The sequence below is a fragment of the Sinohyriopsis cumingii genome, chromosome 11 (assembly GCF_028554795.1).
Source record: "Sinohyriopsis cumingii isolate HCF-2022 chromosome 11, ASM2855479v2, whole genome shotgun sequence".
In the NCBI taxonomy this organism is placed as follows: Eukaryota; Metazoa; Mollusca; class Bivalvia; order Unionida; family Unionidae; genus Sinohyriopsis; species Sinohyriopsis cumingii.
In genome coordinates, this window is record NC_142971.1 from 97,749,328 (window position 1) to 97,763,530 (window position 14,203).

The 14,203-nt window shown below is 37.2% G+C and overlaps 1 protein-coding gene across 9 annotated transcripts in view; it reads left to right on the forward strand.

Annotated features, from left to right (window-relative positions):
* Positions 1 to 14,203, forward strand: part of LOC149789081 (uncharacterized) — a 209,356-nt gene that overhangs the window by 182,888 nt on the left and 12,265 nt on the right. For 8 of the 9 annotated variants that reach the window (XR_016424299.1, XR_016424304.1, XR_016424305.1 and 5 more), the window contains 3 exons: positions 411 to 489; positions 2,228 to 2,459; positions 7,404 to 7,496. Coding sequence is in view for 1 of the 9 variants with exons in the window: in XM_089975266.1 (XP_089831392.1) it covers positions 411 to 489; positions 2,228 to 2,459; positions 7,404 to 7,496 (404 nt within the window). In the remaining 8 variants the exon portion in view is untranslated. The remainder of the gene's footprint in view (positions 1 to 410; positions 490 to 2,227; positions 2,460 to 7,403; positions 7,497 to 14,203) is intronic. The other variant, XR_016424303.1, reaches the window with a different exon arrangement.

Here is a 14,203-nt window from a genome sequence, read left to right on the forward strand (position 1 = left end):
TCAAGAGACAGTAAATTTGGTTGCACATATTAACTGTGAATGCTCAAAAGACTTAATTGTGTCCAGGTGCCACACATCTATAGAGATCACATATTGGTCCCAGAGTATGATGTCACAAGGGAAGGTTCCAATGTATTAGTTTCTTTTAAACCAATTTTCTTTAAAAAAAACTCTTCAAGAAAATAAAACCTGCATAACAACATAAAACATTTTTGGGGTAACAAATGCCTCATTATAATGTCTGGTAACTCTAAATCTAGCCTAGTTACATCAAGGGACTTCTTACTGTAGATAGGTGCTGTATGGGACTTTCTACCGTAGATAGCTTCTGTATGGGACTTTCTTGTTTTGTGATCAGTTAAACATCCTCATTGAAGGTGTCAACTGAATGCTTATGTTTACCTTTCCAGCTGGAGAGTTCAGCAGTCTAAAGGAGGAATGTGCTTGTCTCAGGAAACGGATCCAAGCTATTGAAGCTGAAATGAAAATGTAAGTTCACCATCCATGTGTTTTCTATAATCTGTTATGAAAGTTGAACCTCACATGAATTTTGCAAGCTTTTAGTCTTAGTGTACTAGAACAGCTGTCATCTACAATATTTGTGCTAAAGTAAACTAACAAATTCATTACAAGAATATCTAGAAAGTAGTCTTCAGCTCTTTTCTCTTTATTTAATTTACTATATTAATGGGGGCCCCGAGTGGCCGAGTGGTCTAAAGCGCTCTCCGTTACGGATCACTGCCGTCTCACCTCTGTCTGCATAGGTTCGAGTCTTGGATTCAGCCAATGTGGGTATGTGAGAAAGCTTGCCAGTAGCTTCTCGAGGGTTGGTGGTTCTTTCCGGGGTTTTCCTGGGTTCTTCCTCCACCATTAATACTGGCCGCCATGTATAGCCTATCATGTGCTGAAAAATGGCGTTAAACCCTACAACAACTACAACAACTATATTAATGTGTAATAGACTTCACAGGACTGTGTCCAAGATACTTAAAGTGTAATCAGTCTCACAGTACTGTGTCCAAGATAATGTCTAATCAATTTCACAGGACCACATCCAAGATAATTAATGCATAATAGACTTCACAGGACTATGTCCAAGATAATTAATGTGTAATGAATTTCACAGGGCTATATCCAAGATAATTAATGTGTAATCAATTTCACAGGGCCAAATCCAAGATAATTAATCTGTAATCAATTTCACAGGACCACATACAAGATAGTTTATTATAAACTGCACAGGACTACATTCAATATAATTGTTGTATTATAAACTTCACAGGACTACATCCAAAATAATTAATATGCAATAGATTTTACAGGACCATATCCAAGATTATTTGACTTTGATAATGTCATTCATAATTGTAATTGGCCATAGCTTATCAATTTGTCAATCTACATACCATTTACTGCAACACTGTCAGTTGTGAATATTACAAGAAGATGTGCCATTGCACACTCCAGGATACAGAAAAATTGTTTGTAGCAGCATTCAGCACATTTGTTTTTCAATGCCATCAGAGGCACCTCCTTCTGCACAGGGAGGTGCCATTTAATTTATTCATCCAAAAGATACAAGCCAGTGATTCCAATGAAAGTGTCAAGAAACACAGGTTATATAGTCAAACAATAAACTAAACTTTTAGAACTAAAGGGCAGTGTATTAACCAACAGGCCAACCATTTGATTTCAGGGTCCAGTTTTACTTAGCAGTATAGTTGTCGTAACACTTCATATTGCTCTCTTAATCAACACTTGCAGTTTATTAGTGCAGGATTTGGAATATGTTATAAAAATGTACTTAGGTATTTTTGCTGAGAATATAATTATAGTGTACAGTATATACATGCTTATAAGTTGAGTAGAACTGCAAAATGCACAAACCCAGATTGTCATTGCATAATGTGCTGGCTGATCTGGGTCTTTGCAGTTTGTTAGCAATAATCAGCAGAACAAAAAACATATACCCTTTTCTTCAGGTGCATTGTGCTGGAGCAGATCAGGATATTTGTTGTTTGCAGTTGGGCTTATAAGCTGATATATATGGAAAGATGGTCATGACCACCAGTACTACTCAGTGTCACTTGTTCTCTCACTTAAAACTCCAGTCTTCACATTTACAAATAATATTTCCTGCCCTCCAAGGAGATTATAAATCTGGTTGTAATGTCTGTTATTATTAGAATATTTACCTGCTAAAATGTCTGCCTGCCTGTTTGTCCAGGTCAAGGAGGGAGAACCTTCATCTATCAGCTGAATACAACAAGCTTCAGGAATCCTACAAGGAGTTAGAAGCCTTAAAGGAGAAACTAGAAAATAATGAGATGACATGGCGGTCTAACATGACAGATGCACAAAAAGAAACTGAGAAAACACAACAGGAGGTGAGAATCCCCTACTCAACTGCAGCCTCTTCTTCATCTGCATCTCCGCACGTGCAGCCCATGCACACACAGGTATTGTCTTTGTCTAGTACTTACTACCATGGCATGAGCGTGTGCAGATGTGGATTTAGTTTTCTTTCATGCAGGTATGCTTTCTTAATTTTTGTCATACATGTTATGTTAGACTGTCCCAAATTTTTCCCCATGTACGTTTTCAAGTTTTCTAGTTTACTCTAATGGTATGCGAATTTGTAGAATATCCTTCATGAGTATGGTCAGGGTTTTCATTTGTGGTTTATTTTAAGAGAACATTTTTTTGGTGGTCAGTGTCCCTTATGTAACAAGAAAAGCATGATCATAGTTCTGCCAGTAAGTAGACTCAAGCATATCAAAGATTACTGGGGATTACTGCTATTGTTTCACGATTCAACTGTAAGGATATGGTACTACAAATAAAGACTAATGCATATATAAAAAATTACACGGTTTAATGCCATGTTGTACAATTCATGGGCAAGCATGAATCATAGTCCTGCCAGTAATTAGACTTGTGCACAGCACAGATTACTGGGGATTACTGGCATGTTGTACCATTTGATTGCAAGGACACTTCACTGCCAATACTTAGACTTGTGCATAGCAAAGATTACAGGGATTACTGGTATCTTGTACCATTCAACTACACTCATGGATGTCTGAGGAGTCACTACATCTTTGTGAGTTTTGATTGCCTGGAGGGATTTTCTGAGACTGACTATGAGAATATGCCACAAATTCTATTTTCTGTTCAAATCAGGTGATGGCTATTCAGGATTGTCCTAATTACAAGACAATGCAGAAATGTTCGAAGGCGCATTTTAGTCTTGAAAGATTAGTTTTGAATTTCCAACGTTTGTGGCAACAATGACAACTAAGAATATTTTAATGTACTTCTCGATATTAATATTTCCATCATGGATCCAAGTACCCACTCCATGATACATGATGCAGCCCAAAATATGGTACCTACCCTGACATTGATATTACTTCCATGTAATTCTATGTAAACATCTACCCTGTCATTACTTCCATCTAATTCTATGTTAGCACATACCCTGACATTACTTCCATCTAATTCTATGTAAACATCTACTCTGACATTACTTCCATCTAATTCTATGTTAGCACCTACCCTGACATTACTTTCATCTAATTATATGTCAGCACCTACCCTGACATTACTTCCATCTAATTATATGTAAACATCTACCCTGACATTACTTCCATCTAATTCTGTTAGCACATACCCTGACATTACTTCTAATTCTATGTTAGCACATGCCCTGACATTGCTTCCATGTTATTGTATGTAAACATCTACCCTGACATTACTTCCATCTAATTCTATGTTAGCACATACCCTGACATTACTTCCATCTAATTCTATGTTAGCACATACCCTCACATTACTTCCATCTAATTATATGTCAACACCTACCCTGACATTGTTTCCATGTAATTCTATGTAAACATCTACCCTCACATTACTTCCATCTAATTATATGTCAGCACCTACCCTGACATTGCTTCCATGTAATTCTATATAAACATCTACCCTCACATTACTTCCATCTAATTATATGTCAACACCTACCCTGACATTGCTTCCATGTTATTGTATGTAACATCTACCCTGACATTACTTCCGTCTAATTATATGTCAATACCTACCCTGATATTACTTCCATCTAATTCTATGTCAACACTGACCCTGACATTACTTCCATGTAATTCTATGTAAGCACCTACCCAGATACTTTTATGTAATTCTATGTAAGCACCTACACTGACATTACTTCCATCTAATTTTAGGCACTCTGGTCAGTAAACATCATCACTGTGTCTCCACACACAGATGATTTTTGCTGGTAATGACACTCAGGTTTCATTGGATTGCTTGAAAATATTATTTTAATCCAATATGTTTCAACCTTGAGACGTTCTTTCACTTGCATGCAACACTTGAAGAAATTTCTTTCTGTTAATAGCAAATACCAGACTTGGTGTTTCTTGTAACCATGATCATACAGTCAGTGCTGAACTTTTTAAATAGATGCTTTTGTAGATAACTGTTGGTTGTAACTATCCAGAATTTCAGATTTTGTCATCTGTTTTGCTTTGTCAGTCTGAGAAGATGATCTCCATATTCATCAGTGGGTTTTCTGTCTCCACAGTGGTCATTGTTTTCCACATTTCCTTGCCATTCAGATTTACTCAAGTCACGAAGTGGCCAACTTAAGAACATTTTTGTAGTTGTTTTGAGACTTTCACCTTTCATGTAAAATTCTGTAACTACCTGTAATTGTTCAGTTGACATTTTGTGTTTACAGTAAAGATCTTTTAAGAGAAGACCACTCATTTCAGCTGGTGCAGGACTAAAATAATATCTCATACATTGTTGAGACACAAATCCTTCATGTTTAGGCCACAGATAAACATAAACAGCAAATTATTTCTTAGTGATTAATTGGTCAATTACATTGATGATACTGTCAAAGGTTTCATCAATTCTGGCATGCCAATGTAGGTTAGGTTATCACCATGTATTACTTTTTCAATGCAATTATTTTTTCATTTTGCATGCTTACATCCTGAAAGCTTGTATGAAGTCAGTTTTATATTTTAGTTCATATTCGCTAATAGATTTATTTTTAGTCAGCACTTGAGACTTTAATATTTGATTGTGATTTGCCCATAGAACTTCTTTATTATGGGGTTTATACATGGTTTGCTGTTAGCAATGTTTATTGGAACATAAAGAAAGTGGTACCAAGAATTCAGAGTCTTTCATGATGGCTTTTGAAAATGTATGCACAGAGCAAACCATATATAATTTTTATTCTTACATCAGTTTCAAAGTCTAGTAATCACATACCAAATATTTACACAAATGAGTTTGTTTTTTTTTAAACAGAAAAATACATGTACTTAAACAGCATGTAAACTTTAATGTTTGAATGCAGTTTGATGTAACAAAAAGTGCACAAACAGTGTAAGTTAGTCTGATCATGGAAGAATGTAAGCTAGTCTGATGATGGAAAATTGTAAGTTGGTCTGATCATGGAAGAGTGTAAGCTAGTCTGATCATGGAAGAATGTAAGCTAGTCTGATCATGGAACAGTGTAAGCTGGTCTGATCATGGAAGAATGTAAGCTGGTCTGATCATGGAAGAATGTAAGGTGGTCTGATCATGGAAGAGTGTAAGGTGGTCTGATCATGGAAGAATGTAAGCTGGTCTGATCATGAAAGAATGTAAGCTGGTCTGATCAAGGAAGAATGTAAGCTGGTCTGATCATGGAAGAATGTAAGCTAGTCTGATCATGAAAGAATGTAAGCTGGTCTGATCACGGAAGAATGTAAGGTGGTCTGATCATGGAAGAATGTAAGCTAGTCTGATCATGGAAGAATGTAAGCTGGTCTGATCATGGAAAATATAAGCTATTCTGATCATGGGAGAATTCAAGCTGGTCTGATCATGGAACAGTGTAAGCTAGTCTGATCATGGAAGAATGTAAGCTTGTCTGATCATGGAAGAATGTAAGCTAGTCTGATCATGGAAGAGTGTAAGCTTGTCTGATCATGGAAAAATGTCAGCTGGTCTGATCATGAAAGAGTGTAAGCTAGTCTGATCATGGAAGAATGTAAGCTGGTCTGATCATGGAAGAATGTAAGCTGGTCTGATCATGGAAGAATGTAAGCTGGTCTGATCATGGAAGAATTCAAGCTGGTCTAATCATGGAAGAATTCAAGCTGGTCTGATCATGGAAGAGTGTAAGCTTGTCTGATCATGGAAAAATGTAAGCTGGTCTGATCATGGAAGAGTGTAAGCTAGTCTGATCAGAGAAGAATGTAAGCTAGTCTGATCATGGAAGAATGTAAGATGGTCTGATCAGGGAAGAATGTAAGCTAGTCTGATCATGGAAGAATGTAAGCTGGTCTGATCATGGAAGAATGTAAGCTGGTCTGATCATAGAACAGTGTAAGCTAGTCTGATCATGGAAGAATGTAAGTTAGTCTGATCATGAAAGAATGCAAAAATCCATGACATGCATTTCCTTTGTGTTCTCAGTTTGTGTGCCACACTGATCCACAATATTTTATGGTCTAAGGAAATAATTTAATTACATATTGTACCTATTTAAAAATACAAATAAGATGCAATTGTTGGCATGTTTCTGTACTGTGACCATTGCTTTTTAAGATAATCTTAAAGCCAGTCTACTAATCCTAGAGGTTTTGGGGGGTTAGCTCATATGGCCATAAGGCTGTTACTAAGATTAGAACAACCTTTAAGTCACTTCTCAAAAACTGCTGAACATAATTTGACTGAAAGTATTCTAGCATGAAGGGCTGACAGATGGATACAGATCAGATTCATCCGCGTAAAGACACCATTAAAAAATAGAATAACAATTGAAGAACTGTTTCTCAAAAAGAAACAGATGGACAGAATTTAACCAAATTAGGTAGAAAGCATTGTGGCATAAAAGCCTTCAGGTGTTGCATAAATGATGTGTCTGCGGCATCAGATATGGATCAAAATACCAAAAATAAATATAGATGAGGATACAAAATATAGCTATGGATGAAGATACAAAAAATAGAGAAACCATCAAAATTTTATATTCACACCATATGCAGTCGGTAGCATTGAAATAAATTTCTAAGGAATGATTACTGTTAAGCCAGATTTCTTCACTATTTACTCTTGTATTTTGCTATGGAGTAGATGTCATCCAGATGAGCAGTATCTGTCCAGTTGGGTCTCATATTTATTCATGAATGAGATTTGGAGTCATTTTACTAATCTTTAATATAATAGCTATTATTATGTGAAAAATACACATTTTACATTCACCATACTGCAAGTTTTAACACCTGTTTATTTTAAATGCTCGAGGTTTGTTAATAAAGATATTGAGAAGCGAGGAACAGCAATATAAAGCCTGCTGACTTGTTGATGATCTTTTTATTCAGCTGGAGAATGCCCAGTTGGAGATCAGTCAGCTACAAGGAGAGATCCACAATATGGCAAAAGACTACAGACAACTGGCTAACAGGAGTAAAGTGGTAAGTCAGACAGCTGGACAGACAGCAACTCAATTGACCCTCTCCCCCTCTTATGAAGCCAACTGCAAAATACCCCTATCACTGATGAGATGCCATCTCATCCAGCAACACAGCAGTGTATCTTAGCATAAATTTGCATGTCAGTATTGTGTAGCTTACCCTTTCTGCAATGGAAAACCCTTGTCCATGCCAGATGTATCTTTCCTCCCCAATTCTAGAAAGTTCTAGAATGTGTACATTGACCTATTGTGATGCCACATCATAGGCCCATACATACTACCATCTCATAAATCTTTTTCAGATGACAATGGGGGAATTCTTGCTCAAACAAAAACTATCATTAGTTGATGTTTAATTGTTGTTCAGGACCTCATATTCATATTCCTGTTGATTAGCAAACATATTCTATCAGTCTGTTAGCCAGAGGTTTGTTTATAGTCCAGAATGATAATTTCATTGTGTGGTATGATTAGCTTCTTATCCTTTCCACCATCATGAGTTCAGGAATTACCTTGTTGGATGAAAAATTTCTTGTGTGTCATCAAAGATCATTTGAATATTATCCATATAATTGTATTCATGTTTACATTTAGTGCAAGATATGCATTTCCTTTTTCGTTACTGCTGTTTAATGCATTGTGTGTTATTAACAACTAATTAATCATCTAGTCACATTACTAGAGTTCACATGTTCCTCCAGTCATTTTTTTTAATGTTTGTGGCACAAGTTTAATTTATAGATCATGTATCTTGACCTCTATTATACCTTGGTTAGTACTATTGACATTGTATTTTTACTTATGAGTAAGTAGTGTCATAACCTCTGTTACCTAATGACATTGTCGTTTTTACTCATGAGTAAGTAGCATCTTGACCTCTGTTACAGCTTGGTTAGTACTAATGACATTGAGGATTACTGATGAATAAGTAGTATCTTGACCTTCATTACACCTTAGTACTATTGACATTGAGATTTTTACTCATGAGTAAATAGTATATTGACCTTGTTACACCTTGGTTAGTACTAATGACTGATATTTTTACTCATGAGTAAGTAGTATCTTAACCTCCATTACACCTTGGTTAGTACTAATGACATTGAGGTTTTTACTCACGAGTAAGTACTACAGGTAACAATGCAGCTAAAGCAACCCTTGTTGTTGTTAAACATCAACTTCTGTTGAGAAAGAAATTTTTATTTCAGTTGTCACATGGTGTGGGTAAGTGGGTGCAAACAAATCTCCATGGAACACCCATACCACCCACCTTTACAATACAGCATATTCATAAATTGTGGAACATGATCTGAAAGTATCAGATACCTCACCAAAAATGGGTGTCCAATGAAAGGGAGTGAGAAAGTGCATTCCTCCTCCTCTCCCACTGAATCCCAATCAACTATAGATGTACCTTCCCATACTGGGATTGAGTGAATCCCATCAAATAAAAGAGAGCATCTTCCCTTAGAGAACAGCTGTTACCTCCTTTATGAAGAAACAGCTTTTTCTCAGCTTGATGAGTAGTCATGGGATGATCCAAGTCCCTACATCCCATTCTCCCCAATGAGGGATCATTCCAGTTCTAATAGTCTCACATCTCTTGAGGTTGTTTTGAGAACAATAACATTTTATCTTTTCTGGTAGATTCTAATCATTTTGCCAATGATCAGAAGAGGTTTCACCCTCCCCTGATAGCATATCATAACCTTTCCCACCAGTCAATCCATGTGGTAGAAGAGGAAGAGACGTGATCATTTGATAAGGCAGTAATTCAAATTTACCTTGGACTCTAGGGATATCCCAATGCTTTTCAGCATGGAAAAACTTTCAGGGTCTGCATCAAGAGCAGTTCTGCTCTGCTTCCGCACTCTAACATGGTAAAGGAACTCACAGATTTTACAATCTGCAAGGCAGCATGAGGAGTGGTCAGTCTCCATAGCTGCTGTGAGACCTTTAGGACACACGGTACTAATGGTATGGAAAAATGGGAACCAGCCTGGAAATGGGTGAACATAAAATAGAGTAGATATGGGTTAGGCTGACCAAGATTGGTTTATAATGTAAGTTATGTTGTAGGAAAAAGAATCTTTTGGGATCTGATCCTAGTTGTAAGTGAAAAAAATAGAGACATTGTTTTATTGATGGAATTTCAGTCCTTTAACAGTCTTTAGTTTGGAACACTCATTATTAAAATTAGCACCTGACTCTTTGGTGTGGATTTGAAAACACATGTGAGGTTTTAGATGCAAAAGCTAGGTCAATTATTACTATAGCATCACATGTTGACCTGTTCCCAGTGGCTTAATGCTTTTAATCATCTGTTGCCATGCAGTAATTATTGGAAACAGTAGCCAAGACATGAAGACATAACCTTGTCGGGGCCCCAAGTGGTCTAAAGCGCACTCTGTTACGGATCACTGCCATCTCACCTCTGTCTGCTTGGGTTCAAGTCTCAGATTCAGCCAATGTGGGTATGTGAGAAAGCTTGCCAGTAGCGTCTTGTGGGTTGTTGGTTCTTTCTGGTGGTTATTCTGGGTTCTTCCTCCACCATTAATACTGGCCGCCATGTTTAGCGTATCGTGTGCTGAAAAATGGCGTTAAACCCTACAACAACAGCAACATAACCTTGTCTACAACTATGGTGCTATTGGTGAAGTTGCTCCATCTTTACAGAGATGTCACTTGGGGGCAGCTCAAATGTTTTGCTAGACCATAGCAAGAACCTCCTTAGGGCTGCACTGCAAACACAGACCTTATCTGCTGTCACATACCTTCCATTGCCTGTATGGATCTGATGGACCATCTACATAGGTCCCTTGTTTTCTTTTCAAGTCCTGTTGAAGCGGGCTGGAAAAGTAAGGTTAGAAAGTCTAAAAATAGTGGCATGGGAGTGACTCTAGGTATTCAGTACCTATCCTGCAGTGCCTGTCTTTTCAGAGGCAAGGGTGGGCACAGTGAAAGATTAGGTGGGTTCTTGGTATAGATAAGGAGGGTTTAGGTCTACATTTCACAAAACTCCCTCCTCTCAAGGGCCCCCATCTTGTTCCAACAACAAAAAATAACCCAAAAGGGATACATACCCTTTAGAAAGGCATAGTAGAGAGGCTACAAAATATTCAGTCATCGCCTCTACTCTATGAATTTTTAGGTACATTCAAAACAAATTTCTTTGAGAGGAGATATTAAAGATGTAGACTGCATTCTGGAGCATCATTAGGCACAGACTTCAGGATGTCTATTTTAGCATCCCTGTCTTCCCTCTGCACAATACTTCCATTTTTCTATCAGACAGGAAGTTTTCCAATTCTCATTTGGTTTAACCTCAGCGTTAGGGTCCTTACCAGAGTGATAGAAATAGTGTCTGTGCACTTGAGGTGTCTGTGGATCTCCCTTCTCCAGTATTTCAGTGACTGGCTGCTGCACGATGGCAAGAAACAGTCCCTGTTAAATAGTATGTTTCCTTGTTGGTATTGACTTAACTACGGTTGATGCCAGACCTAAAGGAAATCAGATTTCAATCCTTCACAGCATTTAATTTATTTAGGAAATTTCCTTACCTATCTTGGAAGTGTGTTTTGTTCCCACAGTGGATGAATAAAATCCTCAAAATTTTGAGGACTCTACAGGCCACACCTCCTTTCAAGTTCACTTTTACTTTTCAGCTCTGGGGACTGTAAACTCCTTGGCAGGACTGGCTCCCGAAGGAAGATTCCAGACTCCATTTACTGTCTGTCTTTTCCTTTTGTTGATCTGGAAGACACAATGATTCTTTCAGCTCAAATTTCTCTAGGATCAACATTTCAGTGCCACCTCAAGTGGAGGTACAGTCAAGAAATATTATTTTACTGGAGTTCCACCACATATCCCAAACCTTACTCCTATCAATACCAGTGTGTCCAAGTCTCAGGGTGTTGTACTCAGTTACAATCAGGAGTACTTCATGGCCATTGATGAAAGCAGATTATCTACTCTTTGAGGCTAGATGTTTGGCCTCCAAAATGGAAAGTTATAGGGCAGCCTCTTCAAACACTTAAGTTCTCCAGGGATAGTGCCTTTGGCTGGGATCCACACTTAGGAGATCTTAATAATTACTCCCAGCTAAAGAGACTGGTCTTGCTCTTTGATGCCAAGATGAAAACTCGTGTGTTTTTAGGCCTTGATAAAATCATTATGAACCTTTGAGTGAGGCTTTGTTTGAAAATGTCTTACTTAAAACTGTCTTCCTTCTAGCTGCAGTGTGGTGAAGAAGCAAACTGCATTCCCTCTCAATACAGGGGAGATGTTTATGGTTCAGTGGTCATTCTAACTCCTTTCCTGCTATGTCAGACAGGTTTTCATGCAAAAAGAAAAACCTTTCCTCAGTATTTCCATCCTCTATAGAGATCCTCAGTCTCAGACATGTCTGTGGTGAGGCCAGGCAGGGATAGATTCTTTTGCCCAGTTTGGCGACTTCAGTTCTGTTTGACAGCTTCAAAAGGGTCAAGGAAGGTTAGGAAATGGTTCTTTCTTCCTGTAAAGGGCTGTGATGATATTTCAGCAAGCACAGTCTCTGGATGGATTTCACTATCAAGTATCAATCCCTCACCGACAGCAACCTCTCATTCATGAGAATAAAAGCCATTGAAGTAAGGGCTCTTGCTGCTATCTTAACCATCTTTGGAGGATATTGTGAAGGTTGCATTTTGGCGATCACATATGACCATTACTACCTTAAGTCCTTACCAAACCAGAGCCAAGGTATTATTTCACCAAATTCAATGGTGGCGGCACAAATGGTGACTCAAAATGCTTCTGTTTAGTGACAGTGGATGCTTCTCTTTAAAGTGAGTTATTTTGTTCCAGTTGAGGCCATCAGCCTCCCTCTTAGCTGACAAATTCAGCTGCACAGGATTGACACATAACATATTACTAATATTAAAATGTAGTATGTGGGGGCAGTGTGGTAAAACTAATTTGATTATGTAATACTTGTCTGTCACTGTTATAAGACCCCCTCCTCCCACCCTCTGATCTTCTTTAGTCAAGGTCCTAGTAAAGAATGAAGAGACACTATTATACATGGGCCTATAATGTGAAGTCAGACTTGGTCAATGAACAAGTCACCTTATTCAGCCTCAGAATAGCATATTGCTACCACTATACGGTTTCAAGCTAAGTAACAGAAAAGAGTGAAAACCAACATCTTCAGTAAAATTTGACAAATAATTTATTTCCCTAAAAAAGAACTTAAAGTATTGTGAATTAAATCCCAAATACTCCTAAAAGTTCGATCTCAAGTCCAAAAAATAGAATGTTTCAAATGAATTCCAGTGGTGTTCCAAATAAATTCCAATCCTGAATGTGTTGATGTATCAGTAGCCCAGTGTAGTGTTGATGTGCTAACAGTCTTGATATATCCAATGATATAATCCAAAATGTCTCTATTAAGCAAATTTTCAGTAATCCCAAAATAGTGAACGAATCCGAAAGTATTATTGAGCACTTTGTAATTGCAATTGATAATTTAAATAAGTTATCTCAAAACTGAACACAACTAAAATACTGATTTTATTAATCAGATGTTAAAGTAGGAATATAGAATTTATGTTTACTTCTTTCTTATATTTAAACCTAAGACACAATTAAGGGACCAGAATTAGAGTAATCTTAACAGAAATTTCCACTATGTTTCTAGAAATTCAAATGTAAGAATCAAGATTGTGTCTAGAACTCAAAAACCAAGTAAACTTGTTTACCAACAAATAATAATAATCTTAATGTATAAACTATAATCATAGACAAAAATTATCTATGTGATATGTTGTTTTTAAAAAAAATAACATTAATCAGGCAGACCCAAACTTCTACCCTCAGTTATTGACAAAAGTCAATCACACAATTTAAATTAAATATACATAACATGTAATCATGGACAAAAGCCAGTACACAGTACAAATATACATAACTATTTTTACCATTTTGTTCTCTTCATCAAAAGCCAGCTCACTTACGAGGCTGCATGCTGAAATGTCAAAGCCAGGTGATGCTCTTGAGGAGAGGTTGCCACATTCTGCATAGCAGCAGTACATTTTACCACATTCTGCATAGCAGCAGTACATTTTACCACATTATGCATATCAGCAGTACATTTTACCACATTCTGCACAGCAGCAGTACATTTTACCACATTATGCATATCAGCAGTACATTTTACCACATTCTGCATAGCAGCAGTACATTTTACCACATTCTGCATAGCAGCAGTACATTTTACCACATTCTGCATAGCAGCAGTACATTTTACCATTGTTTTTCCCATATTTATTTAATGTGGACACCCTTCACCATTTTAACTGCAAAAGGTATGCATAGCCTTCTCATAAGAGGTTGACCATTCTAGCTGTTCTGTCATGCATAGCCTCATAAGAGATTGACCATTCTAGCTGTTCAGTCATGCATATCCTCATAAGAGATTGACCATTGTAGCTGTTCTGTCATGCATAGCCTCAAAAAAGGGTGACCATTCTAGCTGTTCTGTCATGCATAGCCTCAGATGGAAATAGAATACAACATTGGTTACGAGTCTTTGCTCTTAGAATAAGTAACAGAAAAGAGTGAAAGACAACAAGCATTCCCTAGAATACAAAGTGAAATGAGAAAAAAGAAATTATGATATTGTGAATTAAATCCCAAAATAATCCAAGAATTAGATCAGACACAAGTCTAGTA